The 22,160-nt window shown below is 41.9% G+C and overlaps 2 protein-coding genes across 5 annotated transcripts; one reads left to right on the top strand and one right to left on the bottom strand.

Annotated features, from left to right (window-relative positions):
- Window positions 1-1,178: 1,178 nt before the first annotated feature.
- LOC110492608 lies at window positions 1,179-15,544 on the bottom strand. Of its 3 annotated transcripts, none has more exons than XM_036947759.1 (14): window positions 15,433-15,544; window positions 11,316-11,383; window positions 10,561-10,620; window positions 10,319-10,399; window positions 9,985-10,062; window positions 8,725-8,769; window positions 8,527-8,598; window positions 6,528-6,605; window positions 5,292-5,378; window positions 2,764-2,802; window positions 1,923-1,994; window positions 1,716-1,748; window positions 1,515-1,582; window positions 1,179-1,420 (listed from the first exon to the last, which is right to left on the bottom strand). In XM_036947759.1, the coding sequence occupies exons 2-13, from the start codon at window positions 11,356-11,358 to the stop codon at window positions 1,530-1,532; spliced, it is 741 nt and encodes a 246-aa protein (XP_036803654.1). In that variant the 5' UTR covers window positions 11,359-11,383; window positions 15,433-15,544; the 3' UTR covers window positions 1,179-1,420; window positions 1,515-1,529. The 3 variants fall into 3 exon arrangements, with proteins under 3 accessions (XP_036803654.1, XP_036803653.1, XP_036803655.1); XM_036947758.1 differs by lacking the exon at window positions 15,433-15,544 and adding an exon at window positions 11,481-11,755; XM_036947760.1 differs by lacking the exon at window positions 15,433-15,544 and having other exon boundaries at window positions 11,294-11,358.
- On the top strand, window positions 13,903-21,748 carry si:ch211-150o23.3. 2 transcript variants are annotated; one of them, XM_021567037.2, is made up of 7 exons: window positions 13,903-14,547; window positions 14,789-15,175; window positions 15,449-15,757; window positions 16,087-16,203; window positions 16,408-16,605; window positions 20,679-20,831; window positions 21,192-21,748. In XM_021567037.2, exons 1-7 carry the CDS (start codon window positions 14,523-14,525, stop codon window positions 21,230-21,232), a joined length of 1,230 nt encoding a protein of 409 aa, XP_021422712.1. In that variant the 5' UTR covers window positions 13,903-14,522; the 3' UTR covers window positions 21,233-21,748. The 2 variants fall into 2 exon arrangements, with proteins under 2 accessions (XP_021422712.1, XP_021422711.1); XM_021567036.2 differs by having other exon boundaries at window positions 13,903-14,556.
- The last annotated feature ends 412 nt before the right edge of the window (window positions 21,749-22,160 follow it).

Genomic DNA, 22,160 nt, shown 5'->3' with positions numbered 1-22,160 from the left:
ACACTAGAATACCCTGGACACTAGAATACTGTGAACACTAGAATACCGTGGACACTAGAATACCCTGGACACTAGAATACCGTGGACACTAGAATACCCTGGACACTAGAATACTGTGAACACTAGAATACCGTGGACACTAGAATACCCTGGACACTAGAATACCCTGGACACTAGAATACCCTGGACACTAGAACACCGTGAACACTAGAACACCGTGAACACTAGAATACCGTGAACACTAGAATACCGTGAACACTAGAATACTGTCGACACTAGAATACCGTGAACACTAGAATACTGTCGACACTAGAATACCGTGAACACTGTAGAATACTGTGGACATTAGAATACTGTGAACATTAAAATACTGTGGGCGCAGCCTCCCGTCACCACAGACCCAGGTTTGATCCCAGTGTGTATCCCAACCGGCCGTGACCGCGAGTCCCATAGGGTGGCGCGCAATTGGCCCAGCGTCGTCTGGGTTTAGGGGAGGGTTTGGCCGGGTGGCCTTTACTTGGCTCATTTGCGCTCTAGCGACTCCTTGTGGCGGGCCGGGCACCTGCAGGATGACCTCAGTCGTCAGTTGAACAGTGTTTTCTCTGACACATTGGTGCGGCTGGCTTCCTGGTTAAGCGGGCTGGTGATTAAAAAGCGCAGTATTCGGGTCATGTTTCGCCTCTCCGGAACCCGTTGGGGAGTTGAAGCGATGAGACGATCGCTATTGGATATCACCAAAAGGGGGGAAAATACAACAACAAAAATATATATATATACACTCTAGACACGGTAAAATACTCTAGACACGGTAAAATACTCTAGACACGGTAAAATACTGTGGACACTAAAATACTGTAGACACTAAAATACTGTAGACACTAAAATACTGTAGACACTAAAATACTGTAGACACTAAAATGCTGTGGACAAATACTGTGGACACTAGAATAATGTGGACTAAAATACTGTGGACACAAATACTGTGGACACAAATACTGTGGACACAAATACTGTGGACACAAATACTGTGGACACAAATACTGTGGACACTAGAATAATGTGGACACTAAAATACTGTGGACATTTTAAATACAGTGGGTTGCAAACACTGTGAAGTCATTGTTGTGGATTTGAAAAACAATCCCATGTGTGTTTTGTATCCAAAGTTGAACATTTAATTGTGATTTATATGTTTATTCATTGTCTATGTAATAAAAGACAGTCTTAGTGCTTTACATTTTTTTTTTTAAATCATTTCAAAATGTTAAAGATAAAACAAAATAATGATTTTCAAGGTATAATAAAACTCTTGTGTTTGTGGATGATACATTCAAAATACGTTATTCATTTATTTATTTTTTTTGTCGTGTTTCTACTGGTCAACGGTTGCTTTGGAAACCTGCAAATGCATAACCGTCCCCTAAAAACAAACCAAGAAAAGAAAAAAAAAACCACAAATGAATACATTTTGACAAGGGAAATGTAATACATTTCCTCACAAGAAAGAGTATTACCTCGTAAAACAAGTTTTAGCATTTCGCTGTTGCAGTAATCCCACCGTGGATTGAACAGATGAGGAAGTCTTGAGGGGGGAAAATAAAAAAAAAATATATATATTTAAGGGATAGGTTACAGATAGGTCTCAGTGGCGAGGGAAACCCTGTTAAACGTGAACTTAACATGCGAACAGGACACGGTGTTTATTATTGACTTACCTTTGTACTGTCGTTTCCTCTTTGGTGATGAAGCTAGAGTAAAACCACAGTAAAAAAATTAGACAGCTTTTAATTAACCCGTCGACTAGTTGTATTCAAACTACTCATACTTCAAAAAGTAGAAACATCTCCCCGTCTTCTGGGGTCTTCATTTCTAGCCATCTTAATGTTGTTGTTGTTGTTTTTTTTTACACTATAATTACTTACCAAAAAGATCATCAAAGAGTCCTTGACACCAGTTCCAGTTTGTCATGGGTTTGCTCATGCATGTCATATAACCTACCGCAAAGAGACAGAAACCTTGCTGATTCCAAGAGACAACTTAAATGTGTGAAAATATATGCATCATAATTTACAAGTGATGAAGTGATACGACTATCAACAATAGTAATATTTGAAAACTTGTAACTATTATCACAGTGTAGACTTAAATAAATACGCAGAGTGGACAAAACATTAGGAACACTGTCCTAATATTGAGTTGCACCCCCCTTTTGTCCTCAGAACAGACTCAATTTGTCAGGGGCATGGACTCTACAAGCAGGGCCAGGTTAATGCATCACCTTACCGGGGCTGAAGCCCCTGGCCCCTGGCCCCAGGCCCCTGGCCCCAGGCCCGTGGGGGGCAAGGTGTTTTCGAAAGCAGTCCACAGGGATTACTGGCCCATGTTGACTAGAGCTCAGCGTTCAACACCATAGTGCTCACAAAGCTCAAAACTCAAACTGGTGCGGCTGGCAACTACTACCATACCCTGGTCAAAGGAACTTAAATATTTTTTGTCTTGCCAATTCACCCTCTGAATGGCAACACATACACAATCCATGTCTCAATTGACTCGAGGCTTTAAAAAAAAAATCCTTCTTTAAACCTGTCTCTTCCTCTTCATCTACACCGATTGAAGTGGATTTAACAATAAGGGATCATAGCTTTTCACCTGCACTCACCTGGTCAGTCTATGTCATGGAAAGAGCAGGTGTTCCTAATGTTTTGTCCACTCAGTGTAGACTTGAAATAATACGGTCATTACAATGAATGTCATTTTACTTACGTAACATATTGTCTTTCATCTCTCTCTCTGCCCTTTTTTCTGTTGGAAAATAAAGAAAATAGTATGAAATGGTGGGGTACTCAGTCGTCTTACAATCAGACAGAAACTAATCTAAAAAATAATGTTTTTAATTACCTTTATTTAACTAGGCAAGTCAGTTAAGAACAAATTGTTATTTTCAATGATGGCCTAGGAACAGTGGGTTAACTGCCTGTTCAGATTTGACAGATTTGTACCTTGTCAGCTCTGGGATTTGAACATAACCCACAAAACCAAAAATGGTTAAATGGCAACCTAAATAGGATCCCCAATCAGAGACAACGATAAACAGCTGTCTCTGATTGGGAACCAATTCAGGCCACCATTAGACCTACCTAGACATACTAAAACCCCATAGATATACAACAATAGTTGAATAGGTATTTCGGTTACTAGTCCAACGCTCTAACCACTAGGCTACCCTGCCGCCCTTAAATTCAATAGAAGAGCCAAACAATCCAAGGGAATCTACAGCGCCTTCAGAATGTATTCACACTGTCACGTTCGACGGGTTCTCTCCTATGTGAATAGCCAAAAGAACCCGTTCAGGTTCTTGATGGCACCTTTTCTTCTAAGAGTGTTAAGGCTGGTGAGTGAATGGGGTTAACCGCTACAACTAGTTATTGTCACGCCCTGACCTTAGTTATCTTTGTTTTCTTTATTATTTTGGTTAGGTCAGGGTGTGACGAGGGGTGGTTTGTTTCGTTTTTGTATTGTCTAGGGGTTTTCTATATCTATGGGGTTTTAGTATGTCTAGGTATATGTAGGTCTATGGTGGCCTGAATTGGTTCCCAATCAGAGACAGCTGTTTATCGTTGTCTCTGATTGGGGATCCTATTTAGGTTGCCATTTTCCATGTTTGGTTTTGTGGGTTATTGTCTATGTGTAGTTGCATGTCAGCACTCGTGTTTATAGCTTCACATTCGTTTTGTTATTGGTGTTAGTTTGTTTAGTGTTCTTCGTGTAAATAAAAAATGTATTCACAGCACGCTGTGCCTTGGTCTCCTCGCTATGACGAACGTGACACATACCCCTCGGCTTTTCCCACATTTTAATATGTTACAGCCTAAATTTAAAATGAATTCAATTGAGATGTTGTGTCACTGGCCTACACACATCACATTATGTCAAAGTGGAATGATTTCAATATTATTTTGTGATTTTTTTTTTCCTATATTTTTACAAATTCATTGAACATTTTAAACGGTGATATCTTGAGTCAATAAGTATTCAACCCCTTTGTTATGGCAAGCCTACATAAGTTCAGGAGTAAAAAATGTCTTAACAAGTCACAAGTTACATGAACTCAATAATATTAATGGTGTTTAGCATGATTTTTGAATGACTACCTCATCTCTGTACCCCACAAATACAATTATCTACTGTATAAAGACCCTCAGTCGAGCATGAGAATTTCAAACACAGATTCAACCACAAAGACCAGGGAGGTTTTCCAGTGCCTCTTAAAGAAAGGAACCTATTGGTAGATAGGTATAGAAAAAAACAGACAATGAATATCCCTTTGAGCATGGTGAAGTTATTCATTACACTTTGATGGTGTATCAATACACCCAGTCACTACAAAGATACAGGCGTCCTTCCTAACTCAGTTGCCAGAGAGGAAGGAAACCACTCAGGGATTTCACCATGAGGTCAGTGGTGATTTAAAACAGTTACAGAGTTTAATGGCTGTGATGGGAGAAAACTGAGGATGGATCAACAACATTGTAGTTACTCCATAACACTAACCTAATTGACAGAGTGAAAAGAAGGAAGCCTGTACAGAATAAAAATATTCCTTAGAATGCATTCTGTTTGCAACAAGGCACTAAAGTAATACTGCAAAAAATGTGGCAAAGCAATTCACTTTTTGTCTTGAATACAAAGTGTTATGTTTGGGTCAAATCCAATACAACACATTACTGAATACCACTCTCCATATTTTCAAGCATAGTGGTAGCTGCATCAAGTTATGGGTATGCTTGTAATAATTAAGACACTGGGAGACATTCACCTTTCAGCATGACAATAACCTAAAACACTCAAGTTGCTTACCAAGAATACAGTGAATGTTCCTGAGTGGCCGAGTTACAGTTTTTGACTTAAATCTACTTGAAAATATATGGCAGAGACCTGAAAAGGGTTGTCCATAAATGATCAACAACAAATTTGACAAAGCTTGAAGAATTTTGAAAAGAATAATGGGCAACTGTTTCACAATCCAGGTGTGGAAAGCTCTTAGAGACTTAACCAGGAAGACTCACAGCTGTAATCACTGCCGAAGGTACGTCTACAAATTTTTTAACAATTTAAAAAATCTATGTAATCCATTTTGAATTCAGGCTGTAACACAACAAAATGTGGAATAAGTCAAGGGGTACGAATACTTTCTGAAGGCACTGTACATGAACATTTTGTATGTGTACATTTATGTAAACATTTTTAAATACAATTGTGTAATGATATAAATTATATGATATCTGCCTTACTCAGTTCCTTGATGTAGTTGTCATCTAGCTGACCATAGCAGCTTACCATTCCTTTCAAAGCATGGAAGAGCCAACAGCTCACAGCAACTGAAAATATGGAATATATAGCGATCAGATTTAACTGATATGAAAATTATAGAATATCTTGTTGTCTAAGTACTTACAGAATATATTGTTGTCTAAGTACTTATAGAATACCTTGTTGTCTAAGTACTTATAGAATACCTTGTTGTCTAAGTATTCATAGAATATCTTGTTGTCTAAGTACTTGTATAAAATACTGCTGTCTAAATACTTATAGAATATCTTGTTGTTAAGGTACTTATAGAATACCTTGTTGTCTAAGTACTTATATAATACCTTGTTTTCAAACTACTTATAGAATACCTTGTCTAAGTACCCCCAGAATACCTTGTTATCTAAGTACTCATAGAATACTTTGTTGTCTAAGTACTTATAGAATGCCTTGTTGTCTAAGTACTTATTGAATACCTTGTTTTCTAAGTACCCCCAGAATACCTTGTTGTCTAAGTACTTATATAATACCTTGTTGTCTAAGTACTTAAATAATACCTTGTTTTCTAAGTACTTATAGAATATAAGTACCCCCAGAATACCTTGTTATCTAAGTACTTATATAATAGCTTGTTGTCTAAGTACTTATAGAATACCTTGTTATCTATGTACTTATAGAATACCTTGTTGTCTAAGTACTCATAGAATACCTTGTTGTCTAAGTTCTTATTGAATACCTTGTTTTCTAAGTACCCCCAGAATAGCTCGTTGTCTAAGTACTTATAGAATACCTTGTTGTCTAAGTACTCATAGAATACCTTGTTGTCTAAGTTCTTATTGAATACCTTGTTTTCTAAGTACCCCCAGAATAGCTCGTTGTCTAAGTACTTATATAATAGCTTGTTGTCTAAGTACTTATATAATAGCTTGTTGTCCAAGTACTTATAGAATAGCTTGTTGTCTAAGTACTTATAGAATAGCTTGTTGTCTAAGTACTTATAGAATAGTTTTTTGTCTAAGTACTTATAGAATACCTTGTTGTCTAAGGACTCATAGAAAACCTTGTTGTCTAGGTAATAATTTTCACATTTCTCTAAAGCAACTTGCTAAATAGCTGGCGGATGGACTTCAAAACTGTAGGGATGAATCAACACCACACCACTCTAGGAGGTAAAACTTAAAATGTGAAATATCACTTTTTAAGGCGATAATAAGTCTGACCTGGATCATCAAAGATCAATGCAGACAAAGGGGTAATGAACGGCTGTGCCTTATCAATGAGTCTGCCCATAAAACAACCTGCAAGAGAAAGACTGACTTAAATCAATGATCACCTCGGCGAATATAGAGTACAAAAACACACTTAACAACAGATACAGTATACTGTATACAAACAGACCATCACTTAAAAGCAGATACAGTGTATATATATATATACACACAAAGACCATTACATAACAACCGATACAGTATATATATATATATATATATATATATCTATATATACAGTGGGGCAAAAAAGTATTTAGTCAACCACCAATTGTGCAAGTTCTCCCACTTAAAAAGATGAGAGAGGCCTGTAATTTTCATCATAGGTACACTTCAACTATGACAGACAAAATGAGAAAAAAAAAATCCTGAAAATCACATTGTAGGATTTTTAATGAATTTATTTGCAAATGATGGTGGAAAATAAGTATTTGGTCAATAACAAGAGTTTATCTCAATACTTTGTCATATACCCTTTGTTGGCAATGACAGAGGTCAAACGTTTTCTGTAAGTCTTCACAAGGTTTTCACACACTGTTGCTGGTATTTTGGCCCATTCCTCCATGCAGATCTCCTCTAGAGCAGTGATGTTTTGGGGCTGTTGCTGGGCAACACGGACTTTCAACTCCCTCCAAAGATTTTCAAGTGGCTAGGCCACTCCAGGACCTTGAAATGCTTCTTACAAAGCCACTCCTTCGTTGCCCGGGCGGTGTGTTTGGGATCATTGTCATGCTGAAAGACCCAGCCACGTTTCATCTTCAATGCCCTTGCTGATGGAAGGAGGTTTTCACTCAAAATCTCACGATACATGGCCCCATTCATTCTTTCCTTTACACAGATCAGTCGTCCTGGTCCCTTTGCAAAAAAACAGCCCAGAAACATGATGTTTCCACCCCCATGCTTCACAGTAGGTATTGGATGCAACTCAGCATTCTTTGTCCTCCAAACACGACGAGTTGAGTTTTTACCAAAAAGTTCTATTTTGGTTTCATCTGACCATATGACATTCTCCCAAACTTCTTCTGGATCATCCAAATGCTCTCTAGCAAACTTCAGACGGGCCTGGACATGTACTGGCTTAAGCAGGGGGACACGTCTGGCACTGCAGTCCCTGGCGGCGTAGTGTGTTACTGATGGTAGGCTTTGTTACTTTGGTCCCAGCTCTCTGCAGGTCATTCACTAGGTCCCCCCGTGTGGTTCTGGGATTTTTGCTCACCGTTCTTGTGATCATTTTGACCCCACGGGGTGAGATCTTGCGTGGAGCCCCAGATCGAGGGAGATTATCAGTGGTCTTGTATGTCTTCCATTTCCTAATAATTGCTCCCACAGTTGATTTCTTCAAACCAAGCTGCTTACCTATTGCAGATTCAGTCTTCCCAGCCTGGTGCAGGTCTACAATTTTGTTTCTGGTGTCCTTTGACAGCTCTTTGGTCTTGGCCATAGTGGAGTTTGGAGTGTGACTGTTTGAGTTTGTGGACAAGTGTCTTTTATACTGATGACAAGTTCAAACAGGTGCCATTAATACAGGTAACGAGTGGAGGACAGAGGAGCCTCTTAAAGAAGAAGGTACAGGTTGTGAGAGCCAGAAATCTTGCTTGTTTGTAGGTGACCAAATACTTATTTTCCACCATAATTTGCAAATACATTCATAAAAAATCCTACAATGTGATTTTCTGGATTTTTTTTCTAATTTTGTCTGTCATAGTTGAAGTGCACCTATGGTGAAAATTACAGGCCTCTCTCATATTTTTAAGTGGGAGAACTTGCACAATTGGTGGCTGACTAAATACTTTTTTGCCCCACTGTATATATGTATATATACACACAAATACCATTACATAACAACAGATACAGCCGATATATATACAGACCATCACATAAGGTACAGACACTCAGTCACACAGTTTATTCACCATCAAAATATTGTACTGACTGCTGAACATTGCCTCACCTCCGACTTCGGAGTCTGTCGTCTCGAGCCAGCATTCAAGATAAGCATCTGTCATTTCAGCCATGAAAAGCTCTACGTTGACACAAACAGAGAACTCATTCAATGAAAGAAATTCACATCCCCTTATAGTTTAGAATCATTTCTGTCCCTGTCTTAAAATACCCATTGTCATTAGAATGAAACAATTTTGATACATACTGGCATTTGGTTCGACAATTGAGGCAACTTTTGGATTTTGTGCCACTAGAAAACACAGTTCTCATAGTTAGAGGAGGGAATCATTACACTGTAATAACATTAAACTGTAATGAATCATTTCACTGTAATAATACTAAACTGTAATGAATCATTACACTGTAATAATACTAAACTGTAATGAATCATTACACTGTAATAATACTAAACTGTAATGAATCATTACACTGTAATAATACTAAACTGTAATGAATCATTACACTGTAATAATACTAAACTGTAATGAATCATTTCAGTGTAATAATACTAAACTGTAATGAATCATTACACTGTAATAATACTAAACTGTAATGAATCATTACACTGTAATAATACTAAACTGTAATGAATCATTACACTGTAATAATTTCAGTGTAATAATACTAAACTGTAATGAATCATTACACTGTAATAATACTAAACTGTAATGAATCATTACACTGTAATAATACTAAACTGTAATGAATCATTACACTGTAATAATACTAAACTGTAATGAATCATTTCAGTGTAATAATACTAAACTGTAATGAATCATTACACTGTAATAATATTAAACTGTAATGAATCATTTCAGTGTAATAATACTAAACTGTAATGAATCATTTCACTGTAATAATATTAAACTGTAATGAACCATTTCAGTGTAATAATACTAAACTGTAATTAATCATTTCACTGTAATAATACTAAACTGTAATGAATAATTTCAGTGTAATAATACTAAACTGTAATGAATCATTACACTGTAATAATACTAAACTGTAATGAATCATTTCACTGTAATAATACTAAACGGTAATGAATCATTACACTGTAATAATACTAAACTGTAATGAATCATTACACTGTAATAATACTAAACTGTAATGAATCATTACACTGTAATAATACTAAACGGTAATGAATCATTACACTGTAATAATACTAAACTGTAATGAATCATTTCACTGTAATAATACTAAACTGTAATGAATCATTTCAGTGTAATAATACTAAACTGTAATGAATCATTTCACTGTAATAATACTAAACTGTAATGAATCATTTCACTGTAATAATACTAAACTGTAATGAATCATTTCACTGTAATAATACTAAACTGTAATGAATCATTTCAGTGTAATAATACTAAACTGTAATGAATCATTTCAGTGTAATAATACTAAACTGTAATGAATCATTTCAGTGTAATAGTACTAAACTGTAATGAACTTAACTCACATAACAGGGGTAGGTACTGTTGGAAGAACTGATCTACACAGCGGTTGGTGATTTTCCTACATTTGTGGACAACACAACCTGCAACAGAAAAACAGGATGGTTAGCAGTAATAATGATTGAAAAAAAGTCAGTTTTGATTTTTGGGGGAGAAAAAAAATGTAATAATATAATAAATAAATATAGTATTATTATTATCGTTGTTTTGATAATGCATGACGAAAAGACTTTGAGGCTGACGTATATACTTTAGGATAAATATAAAACCTCAAGATGATCTAATCCATGATGTATAAACGTATTACAACCAAGACATCTGACATTTTGTCCTCCTCACCTTTGAGCTGTTCTGTGGGGGCCTGTCCATGTGTGTCCACACAGGCATTGATACTCCTGGCACATGTCATTTTCATACAGCCTGAACAAAAAAAATTATATATATATATCTCAACAGGTTGATGACAACACAATTGAATTAAACTAGCATATGCTTTAGTGTACACGGGGGAATAAAATGAATAGCCTGGTCCCACATTAGAAACAGACTGGCACTCATCCAATAAGGACACTGTTGATTACCGGTTATATCAGAATGGAGTACGGGAAACTCTATTACTCCACAGTCACCTGGAAGCCCAGCTAGACAAGGAAGGAAATAGTGAGTTTGTTATATGTGTAACATGGTAATAACATTCATGATCATTTTCTCTTTAACTTTTGAGTGACAGTAAGAGAGATTTAGTGCTGTTTGAGATGGCAAAGTAACACTGTTCAAAACCTCAACCACATAACAGTTAATGTTTCTCCATGTTTAGTATAATTCAGATACAATAGATAAAGCCCTTATGCCCAATGTGACATTGTAATCACTGTAATAGCCTTATTCACAATACTATTAGAGTAAAAGTGGAATTACCACAGAGTAAAAGCAGAATTACCACAGAGTAAAAGGAGAATTACCACAGAGTAAAAGGAGAATTACAACAGAGTAAAAGCAGAATTACCACAGAGTAAAAGGAGAATTACCACAGAGTAAAAGCAGAATTACCACAGAGTAAAAGTGGAATTACCACAGAGTAAAAGGAGAATTACCACAGAGTAAAAGCAGAATTACCACAGAGTAAAAGTGGAATTACCACAGAGTAAAAGCAGAATTACCACAGAGTAAAAGTGGAATTTCCACAGAGTAAAAGCAGAATTACCACAGAGTAAAAGCAGAATTACCACAGAGTAAAAGGAGAATTACCACAGAGTAAAAGCAGAATTACCACAGAGTAAAAGGAGAATTACCACAGAGTAAAAGGAGAATTACCACAGAGTAAAAGCAGAATTACCACAGAGTAAAAGGAGAATGATCGTCAGAGTCTCTCTCTGCATGGTTTCACTCAAGTCCGCTCTCAACCTGTTCACATTTAACATAAATAAATAGATGATTATTAAATATGACAATATCTCCAAAAACCTCGATAAAATGCAGAGACATTTTAAGAAACGAATACCTGATTGAGCCTCTAAAAGTCAGTGTGTCTGCGTTGAAAGGTGATAACGCACATGAGACTTTTGGTTTCGGTTATGAACTTACGAATGCGAATGCCGTGGTCATTTGACTAGCTGTATATATTTTTTTACAACCCGTTATCTGCAATTGACTCATATAGTCAGATGAATTGGTGGGATGACAAAGCTCTTTCAGTGATTGGTGGGGGACTGTCTGTATCAAAGGAGCATCAAGAATGTTTGTTCTCCTGAGATATTTTTCATCCATCAATAGGGTTACCCTTACCTTTTTATTTTTTTATTTTACCTTTATTTAACCAGGCAAGTCAGTTAAGAACAAATTCTTATTTTCAATGACGGCCTGGGAACAGTGGGTTAACTGCCTGTTCAGGGGCAGAACGACAGATTTGTACCTTGTCAGCTCGGGGGTTTGAACTCACAACCTTCCGGTTACTAGTCCAATGCTATAACCACTAGGCTACCCTGCCTGGTGCCTGCACACGGGTCATTACTTTCTACCAAAGATGGGCTACTTTCATGTGCAACGGTTCGTCCCACTGTGGTATACACTGAGCATACTAAACATTAGGAACACCTCCCCCTTTCGCCCTGAGGACAGCCTCAATTCATCAGGGCATGGGCTCTACAAGGTGTTCAAATCAAATTGTATTGGTCACATACACATATTTATCAGATTTTATTGCGGGTGTATGTAACGAAATGGGTTGTAAGCGTTCCACAGGGATGCTGACAAATGTTGACTCCAACGCTTCCCACAGTTGTGTGGATGTCCTTTGGGTGGTGGACCATTCTTGATACACACAGGAAACCATTGAGTGTATAAAAAAAACTTTAAAAAACAGCAATGTTGCAGTTATTGACACAAACCGGTGAGCCTGGTGCCTACTACCATACCCTGTTCAAAGGCACTGAAATAGTTTGTCTTGCCCATTCACCCTCTGAATGGCACACATACACAATCCAAGTCTCAGTTGTCTCAAGGATTAAAACACATTCTTTAACCCGTCTCCTCCCCTTAATCTCTACACTGATTTGAAGTGGATTTAACAAGTGACGTCAATAAGGGATCGTAGCGTTCACCTGAATTCACTTGGTCTGTCTGTGTCATTGGAAGAGCAGGTGTTCTTAAATGTTTTGTATACTCAGTGTTGACCTGTAGCTTCATCCTCGACATACAGTATGAAATGGATACATTGTAGCAGAGTAGCTAGTGGTGAATGAGTGACCTCTGTCTGTGGGATGGAAGGATGGTCACACTTAATTTTTTTTTTTTTTTTGTGGGATGGTCATTGGGTGTATTCATTACGCAATTGCAACAGAAAACAATTACAGTTTGAGAACCAAACGGAAGTAAACAGAGCAAACAGAACTAAACGGGGAGGTAACCTACATGAATTTGTCCAATAGAAAATCTTGTTTTTTCATTGCGAAACATTTCCATTTGGCAACAGGCGAAACGTTTCGCTACATAATCGGCGTAATGAATAGACCCGTCGTCACAAGCCAGAGGAAAACGTTCAGTTCAATTCAAAAGGGGCTTTTATTGGCATGGGGAAAACATTTGGTAACATTTGCCAAAGCAAAAATATATAGATGAATAAAAAAAAAAGTGAAATGAACAATCTGGAATGAACAGTGAACATTACACTCACAGAAGTTTCAAAAAGGAATAGAGAAATTCAAATGTCGTATCATGGCTATGTAGTTTTTAAACAATGTGATAGTAATTGAAGCACTAAAGGGGATGTGTATCAACATAAATATGGGTCGTATTTACAATGGTGTTTGTTCTTCACCGGTTGCCCTTTTCTCGTGGCAACAGGTCACAAAATCTTGCTGCTGTGACGGCACACTGTGGTATTTGACCTAATATCATATGGGAGTTTATCAAAAATCGATTTGTTTTCAAATTCTTTGTGTGTCTGTGTAATCTGAGGGAAATATCTGTCTTTAATAGAGTCGTATATTTGGCAGGTTAGGAAGTGCAGCTCCGTTTCCACCTCATTTTGTGGGCAGTGTGCACATGGCCCGTCTTATCTTGAGAGCCAGGTCTGCCTACAGAGGCCTCCCTCAATAGCAAGGCTATGCTCGCTGACTGGCTCACTGGGTCACTTTGTGGAAAGTCACAAGTTTTCCTTAATTTTCGGTCAGTCACAGTGGCCAGGTATTTTGCCACTTGTGTACTTTCTCTCTATTTAGGGCCAAATAGCATTCCAGTTTGCTCGTTTTTTTGTTTTTGTTAAATTGTTTCCAATGTGTCAAGTAATTATTTGTTTTCTTATGCTTTAATTGTGTTGCTGTCCTGGGGCTCCGGACACTTTGTGTGTGAACAGAGTCCCCAGGACCAGCATGCTCAGGGGACTCTTCTCCAAGTTCCTCTCTATGTGTGATGGAACGATTGGGAATCGCTTCCATACGTGATGACGTAAATACAACGCGTCACGGACATGTGTCTAGCTAGTTTTCGTAAACAAAAAAAAAAAATGTTTGAAAGGATTTACACCTTGAAGTGATTATATATGGATGATAAAGAATACTGTATCTATAATGTTAACTATAGCTACGCCATCCACCCCATTAGCTAACTAGAATAACTATATGCTAGCTAGTTAGCTAGCATGCTATTTAGCTCGTTTCTAACCATCATCTTCGCCTTCTCTCAAAAAATAGTTTGATATTAAATGGACATTTATTTTAACGACAGGGGGTAGTGCTCTCCGTTTAAAATGTTAAATATCCGTGATTAAATGTGAAAAGAAGGACCGCGACGGACTAAACACGTATGAAGGAATGTAGCTAGTTAGCTGACGCCAGTAGGTATGCTATAGCCAGTTGTACGAGCTAAGCACACCGAAATCATTCGGCTAGTATTTGCGCCGCGATACTTTGACTTGTTAACCAGCCAGCTATAGTGGTGTCAAGTTGAAGGACTCCATTGTCCGGTGCATTTTGAGTAGTCTGTTCCCCAGAAAATCGCATCGAGCCGTCATCATCATCATCTCTCGAATGGAACGGTGACAAAGATGCTGAAGATTCTCCTTGTCCTTTGTACGCTCGGTCAGAGATAATTTAAATGTTTTTGCTCTGTGCCTGATGGTGTAATATGGTGTAATTTGTTCATTCTGGAACTAGCTTTAGTATTTCAATGTGCTCTTTTGATGTAATGAGCAAGTGTCATAACCAATACTGTAAAGGTATTGCTTTGTACTGTAGCAATGACTCTTCTGCAGTATTTTCACGGTTATAGTTCTAATGTTTTCCTCTCTTCGTTATGCTGTTCCCCATACAGGCTGTGCTCTTGTTACTTGGGATGGAGTCGATGCAGACGGTGAATTGCTCAAAATGATACCCTCTGCAGATGGTGTGTCGTTCATCCGGCTCGTCAATGGGGACAGTGAGTGTTCGGGGCGTGTGGAGGTGCTCCAGAGAAACCAGTGGGGGACGGTGTGTGACCACGGCTGGGACCTGAGGGAGGCTGACGTGGTGTGCCTGGAGCTGGGCTGTGGGCTGGCCGAGAATGCCCTGCGTGGAGCTGCGTTTGGCAGGGGCTCCAGAGAGATCTGGCTGAGGCACGTCCAGTGCTCTGGCCACGAGGCGAGCCTGACGCGATGTCCCAGGGTCCTCCACAGTTACCTCACCTGCACCCATAATAATGACGCTGGGGTGAAATGCTCAGGTGAGACTGAGGCCCAGGACGATAGCCTGGTACCAGATCTGTTTAAACTGTTTAAACAGATCCCCAGGCTACAGGAGACAAGGACACCTATAATAGTGAGGATTTGTTATGGGACAGAAAACATTTCCATGTTGGAATACATATGATCAATGGTAACGATTAACAATTGATAATATACGTGTGGTGTGATTGTGTTTTTTGTTGTTGTTGAGACAATGTATGTGGCTAGAAACTATCCTAATGGATATATAACATACCTTTTGTCCCTGACAGGTACACTGTTGATGCCCACCCTGTCCCTGCTCTCCCCTCACACTGTCTTCTCTGCCGGGGAGGCGGTTCGCTTCAGCTGTACTGTGCTACTGGGCCACCACCTGAATGACTTCCACCTGTATAAGAGGGGCATAGCCACCCCGTTGGTGACTCAGAGGGTGGACTCTGCCCAGACCAGGGTGGAGCTGACTCTGTCAGACCTGGAGGCTACCCACCAGGGCAGCTACAGCTGTCTGTATAGGATCAAGGGCAGCTCTCCCTCCTCCCTGCTTAGCTCTCCACCCAGCAACTCTATCAACATCACTGTGGGTGAGTTATCTGGGGCCTGTTCAGTTAGATATATAATGGAAGAAAACAGGGTGATTTGCTACGGAATGCGCTAAAGTCCAGTATTCATATGTGCAGGATAGATAGTAGTACTGCCTCATTTCACTCCGTTTTCAAAACATGTTCTCCTTACTAAACACTTAACCAAAACGACAAAAGATAAAGGTATTGTCTGAAGTCCTGACATCTTTTCCAGAAACAAAAAAATGACTAGACTGTGACTGTGTTTTGTAATTTGGATCTATTCTGTAACTCAATGACGGGGTCAAATTGATCCCCGACCCCCTTGTTTTCCCCTCGCATCTCGCCAGTGGAGCTGCACACCCCTCGGCACTGGCACAACACGTCCATCGAGGCTCCCACAGGCTCTGTCATCAAAGGCCACAGCTTCAACATCACCTGCTCCACCGAGCAGCAGTACCCTGGAGGTAACTTGATTCATTTATTCGATTCATTTTACAATTTGCCTTGTCCTGGAGTCATTTCAAATGAGATTCTCCAGTCGGCAAGCTTTTTTAGTCTGGGGCTAAGCTGTGCATGGGAAAACCCGGTCCGTAGAGCCAAGAACAAGTAGTACATCGTTTTTTTGTAAATGTAGCTATTTAGTCACATTATCTTATTTCCTTACTAAGGTTCTTTCCAGCTGCGTCTGATCCGTTCCAACGGCACGGTGCGACAGTCGCTGCCCGCCCTCTCTCCCTTCGTCACCTTCACCTTTTCAAACGCACAGCGCTCCAACGAGGGCTACTATTACTGCCTCTACAAGGTCCAGCTGGGCGGGAGAACCTTCATGTCCCGGGAGAGCCAACCGCTCCCTATCTCCATCAGAGGTGAGGGCATACTAGTCAGCATCTAGGGCAGTAGCCTGGTCCATCGGAGGTGAGGCCGTGCTAGTCAACATCTAGGGCATTAGCCTGGTCCATCGGAGGTGAGGCCATGCTAGTCAGCATCTAGGGCAGTAGCCTGGTCCATCGGAGGTGAGGCCATGCTAGTCAGCATCTAGGGCAGTAGCCTGGTCCATCGGAAGTGAGGCCATGCTAGTCCACATCTAGGGCAGTAGTCTGGTCCATTGGAGGTGAGGCCATGCTAGTCCACATCTAGGGCAGTAGCCTGGTCCATCGGAGGTGAGGGCATGCTAGTCAGCATCTAGGGCAGTAGCCTGGTCCATCGGAGGTGAGGGCATGCTAGTCAACATCTAGGGCAGTAGCCTGGTCCATCGGAGGTGAGGCCATGCTAGTCCACATCTAGGGCAGTAGCCTGGTCCATCGGAGGTGAGGCCATGCTAGTCCACATCTAGGGCATTAGCCTGGTCCATCGGAGGTGAGGCCATGCTAGTCAGCATCTAGGGCAGTAGCCTGGTCCATCGGAGGTGAGGGCATGCTAGTCAACATCTAGGGCAGTAGCCTGGTCCATCGGAGGTGAGGCCGTGCTAGTCCACATCTAGGGCAGTAGCCTGGTCCATCGGAGGTGAGGCCATGCTAGTCAATCAATCAATCAATCAAATTTATTTTATATAGCCCTTCGTACATCAGCTGATATCTCAAAGTGCTGTACAGAAACCCAGCCTAAAACCCCAAACAGCAAGCAATGCAGGTGAAGAAGCACGGTGGCTAGGAAAAACTCCCTAGAAAGGCCAAAACCTAGGAAGAAACCTAGAGAGGAACCAGGCTATGTGGGGTGGCCAGTCCTCTTCTGGCTGTGCCGGGTGGAGATTATAACAAAACATGGTCAAGATGTTCAAATGTTCATAAATGACCAGCATGGTCGAATAATAATAAGGCAGAATAGTTGAAACTGGAGCAGCAGCACAGTCAGGTGGACTGGGGACAGCAAAGAGTCATCATGTCAGGTATTCCTGGGGCATGGTCCTAGGGCTCAGGTCCTCCGAGAGAGAGAAAGAAAGAGAGAATTAGAGAGAGCATATGTGGGATGGCCAGTCCTCTTCTGGCTGTGCCGGGTGGAGATTATAACAGAACATGGCCAAGATGTTCAAATGTTCATAAATGATCAGCATGGTTGAATAATAATAAGGCAGAACAGTTGAAACTGGAGCAGCAGCACAGCCAGGTGGACTGGGGACAGCAAGGAGTCATCATGTCAGGTAGTCCTGGGGCATGGTCCTAGGGCTCAGGTCCTCCGAGAGAGAGAAAGAGAGAAGGAGAGAATTAGAGAACGCACACTTAGATTCACACAGGACACCGAATAGGACAGGAGAAGTACTCCAGATATAACAAACTGACCCTAGTCCACATTTAGGGCAGTAGCCTGGTCCATCGGAGGTGAGGCCATGCTAGTCAGCATCTAGGGCAGTAGCCTGGTCCATCGGAGGTGAGGCCATGCTAGTCAACATCTAGGGCAGTAGCCTGGTCCATCGGAGGTGAGGCCATGCTAGTCAGCATCTAGGGCAGTAGCCTGGTCCATCGGAGGTGAGGGCATGCTAGTCAACATCTAGGGCAGTAGCCTGGTCCATTGGAGGTGATGCCGTGCTAGTCAACATCTAGGGCAGTAGCCTGGTCCATTGGAGGTGATGCCATGCTAGTCAGCATCTAGGGCAGTAGCCTGGTCCATTGGAGGTGATGCCGTGCTAGTCAGCATCTAGGGCAGTAGCCTGGTCCATTGGAGGTGATGCCATGCTAGTCAGCATCTAGGGCAGTAGCCTGGTCCATTGGAGGTGATGCCGTGCTAGTCAACATCTAGGGCAGTAGCCTGGTCCATTGGAGGTGATGCCATGCTAGTCAGCATCTAGGGCAGTAGCCTGGTCCATTGGAGGTGATGCCGTGCTAGTCAACATCTAGGGCAGTAGCCTGGTCCATTGGAGGTGATGCCATGCTAGTCAGCATCTAGGGCAGTAGCCTGGTCCATTGGAGGTGATGCCGTGCTAGTCAACATCTAGGGCAGTAGCCTGGTCCATTGGAGGTGATGCCGTGCTAGTCAGCATCTAGGGCAGTAGCCTGGTCCATTGGAGGTGATGCCGTGCTAGTCAGCATCTAGGGCAGTAGCCTGGTCCATCGGAGGTGAGGCCGTGCTAGTCCACATCTAGGGCAGTAGCCTGGTCCATCGGAGGTGAGGCCATGCTAGTCCACATCTAGGGCAGTAGCCTGGTCCATTGGAGGTGATGCCGTGCTACATCCCAGATGTGTTTGTGCTGTATGGCCTACTCCTATGGTTGTTGAGTTGCCAAGACAACAAAAACATATTTGAGGCCAGTCTACTAGGGCTCCACCTCAGGCCTTGTGGATTGGTGTCATGAGGCCAGGCTTCTAGGGCTCCACCTCAGGCCTTGTGGATTGGTGTCATGAGGCCAGGCTTCTAGGGCACCACCTCAGGCCTTGTGGATTGGTGTCATGAGGCCAGTCTACTAGGGCACCACCTCAGGCCTTGTGGATTGGTGTCATGAGGCCAGGCTTCTAGGGCACCACCTCAGGCCTTGTGGATTGGTGTCATGAGGCCAGTCTACTAGGGCACCACCTCAGGCCTTGTGGATTGGTGTCATGAGGCCAGGCTACTAGGGCTCCACCTCAGGCCTTGTGGATTGGTGTCCTGAGGCCAGGCTTCTAGGGCACCACCTCAGGCCTTGTGGATTGGTGTCATGAGGCCAGTCTACTAGGGCACCACCTCAGGCCTTGTGGATTGGTGTCATGAGGCCAGGCTACTAGGGCACCACCTCAGGCCTTGTGGACTGGTGTCATGAGGCCAGGCTACTAGGGCACCACCTCAGGCCTTGTGGATTGGTGTCATGAGGCCAGGCTACTAGGGCACCACCTCAGGCCTTGTGGATTGGTGTCATGAGGCCAGGCTACTAGGGCACCACCTCAGGCCTTGTGGACTGGTGTCATGAGGCCAGGCTACTAGGGCACCACCTCAGGCCTTGTGAATTGGTGTCATGAGGCCAGTCTACTAGGGCACCACCACAGGCCTTGTGGATTGGTGTCATGAGGCCAGGCTACTAGGGAACCACCTCAGGCCTTGTGGACTGGTGTCATGAGGCCAAGCTACTAGGGCACCACCTCAGGCCTTGTGAATTGGTGTCATGAGGCCAGTCTACTAGGGCACCACCTCAGGCCTTGTGGATTGGTGTCATGAGGCCAGTCTACTAGGGCACCACCTCAGGCCTTGTGGATTGGTGTCATGAGGCCAGGCTACTAGGGCTCCACCTCAGGCCTTGTGGATTGGTGTCATGAGGCCAAGCTACTAGGGCACCACCTCAGGCCTTGTGGACTGGTGTCATGAGGCCAGGCTACTAGGGCACCACCTCAGGCCTTGTGGATTGGTGTCATGAGGCCAGGCTACTAGGGCACCACCTCAGGCCTTGTGGATTGGTGTCATGAGGCCAGGCTACTAGGGCACCACCTCAGGCCTTGTGGACTGGTGTCATGAGGCCAGGCTACTAGGGCTCCACCTCAGGCCTTGTGGACTGGTGTCATGAGGCCAGTCTACTAGGGCACCACCTCAGGCCTTGTGGACTGGTGTTATGAGGCCATGCTACTAGGGCACCACCTCAGGCCTTGTGGATTGGTGTCATGAGGCCAGGCTACTAGGGCACCACCTCAGGCCTTGTGGATTGGTGTCGTGAGGCCAGGCTACTAGGGCACCACCTCAGGCCTTGTGGATTGGTGTCGTGAGGCCAGGCTACTAGGGCACCACCTCAGGCCTTGTGGATTGGTGTCGTGAAGGTTATTTATCGATTCTAATGCAGAGAAAGAAACACAGATGATTATACAAGTAGATGAGTTGGTGTTTAGTTGTAATGAATTATAATGATAAACTCTAATGTAAACTGTTTATACGTTCATATACTGACTGTCTGTCCATCTGGGTTGTGGCCACCCTCATCAGACCTGGAAGATATAAAGTATCACTTCTCATATTGTCTGTCCATCTGTGTTGCGTCCACCCTCACCAGACCCAGACCCAGTGTTGAGCCCTATGGTGATCAGCTGGCTGGCGTCTGCTCTGACCTTCCTCGTGGCTCTCCTCATCATCATCATCATCGTTGCCAGAGTGCTCTGCAAGAGGGAGAAGAAACCCTCGGAGCTAGAGAGAGAGACCAGAACCTGTGAGTCCTTGTCATGTATAATTCCACTTCCCACTCCTAGCTTTAGCCTAGAATCAAAGTTTGGGGTCGGTTCCATTTCCAGTCAATTCAGAAAGTCAAACCAATTCCACATTTTCCTCATTGAAAAAGTATTGGAAGAGAATAGGAATTTCATTGTTCTTCCTGAATTGAAATGGAATTGACCCTAACCCTGCTGGAATCTAAACTGATATGCATAGAAACAATGGTGAAACAAAGCATATCAGTTTGTATTCCTGGTTGTCTTCGCTTACCACTGTCAAGGTCATGTAGAAGAATCCTCCTGTATATAACCATGAACACACTGACACGTCCATTTTACATGTCTGATTTGACCAACAGGTGTGGAGAACACTTACGTTGCCTTGGCAATAAAATTGTGAGTTGGGCACTTGCTATGTTTTTGAGAGAACCATTAAAGATGGAACCATGGAGAGACATTCCTGAGCTGACAAACCTTCCTGAAGGATGGCTCTGGAGCACAGGTGGAGAAGACACAAGTTATCCGAAAACACGACGAAGGAGACATCAACACAAAATGCCTCAAGCTCTCAGCATCTCCTAGTAGTACCTGGTAGACTCCTGCATTAGAACATGACAGCAGCACTTGTAGGTAGAGTAATTGTTAGGTCATCATCTATATACCAGGTACACTGTAATAAACACTACAATCAACTGTGAAAAGGGCATTTGACTATAATGACCCTTTTCTGGACACATTGGCCTTTCTGGACCAGTTCTCAGGCCAGCTACAACTGACAATTATGGACATGAAATATAACACTGTGTCCCAATGATTTAAAATATCCAATGTAGCGGTTTTTATCTCTCAAATCATTTCTGTGTAACAATTAAGTACTTTACTGTGATTGTTTTCAAATAAAATGATCAAAAATAAACAAAAAAAATAGCTTATTTTGCAAAGAATTTCTCAAGCAATCATTTTTCTAGGACTGTCTGGGAGTGGTCTGAGTGTGGAAAACGGAACTAGTTATTAGTCTTAACTAATATACCGCCTGGTGATGTCACCAGCCAGGCCAAATCTCCATCCCACCAAAAACAGGCTGAAATTTCAGGCCATCTTTTCAAACAGCTCTAACACTAAAAGGGTGTTATCATTTTCGCAGTATTATTCCAACCTCAATGTGGAAATATATATAAAACACACAAGAAAATCACATTTTAAATTTATGGTTGGGCCTTTAAATGATGTTTGAATAAGACTGATGGTCAACAAGAGAACAGTGGACACACCCGTTGGGACGTCCATCTCAGAGAGAGACCCGTTGGGACGTCCATCTCAGAGAGAGA

Source organism: Oncorhynchus mykiss, chromosome 16, assembly GCF_013265735.2.
Source record: "Oncorhynchus mykiss isolate Arlee chromosome 16, USDA_OmykA_1.1, whole genome shotgun sequence".
Taxonomy (NCBI): domain Eukaryota; kingdom Metazoa; phylum Chordata; class Actinopteri; order Salmoniformes; family Salmonidae; genus Oncorhynchus; species Oncorhynchus mykiss.
This window is presented reverse-complemented; position numbering and strand designations above follow the sequence as displayed.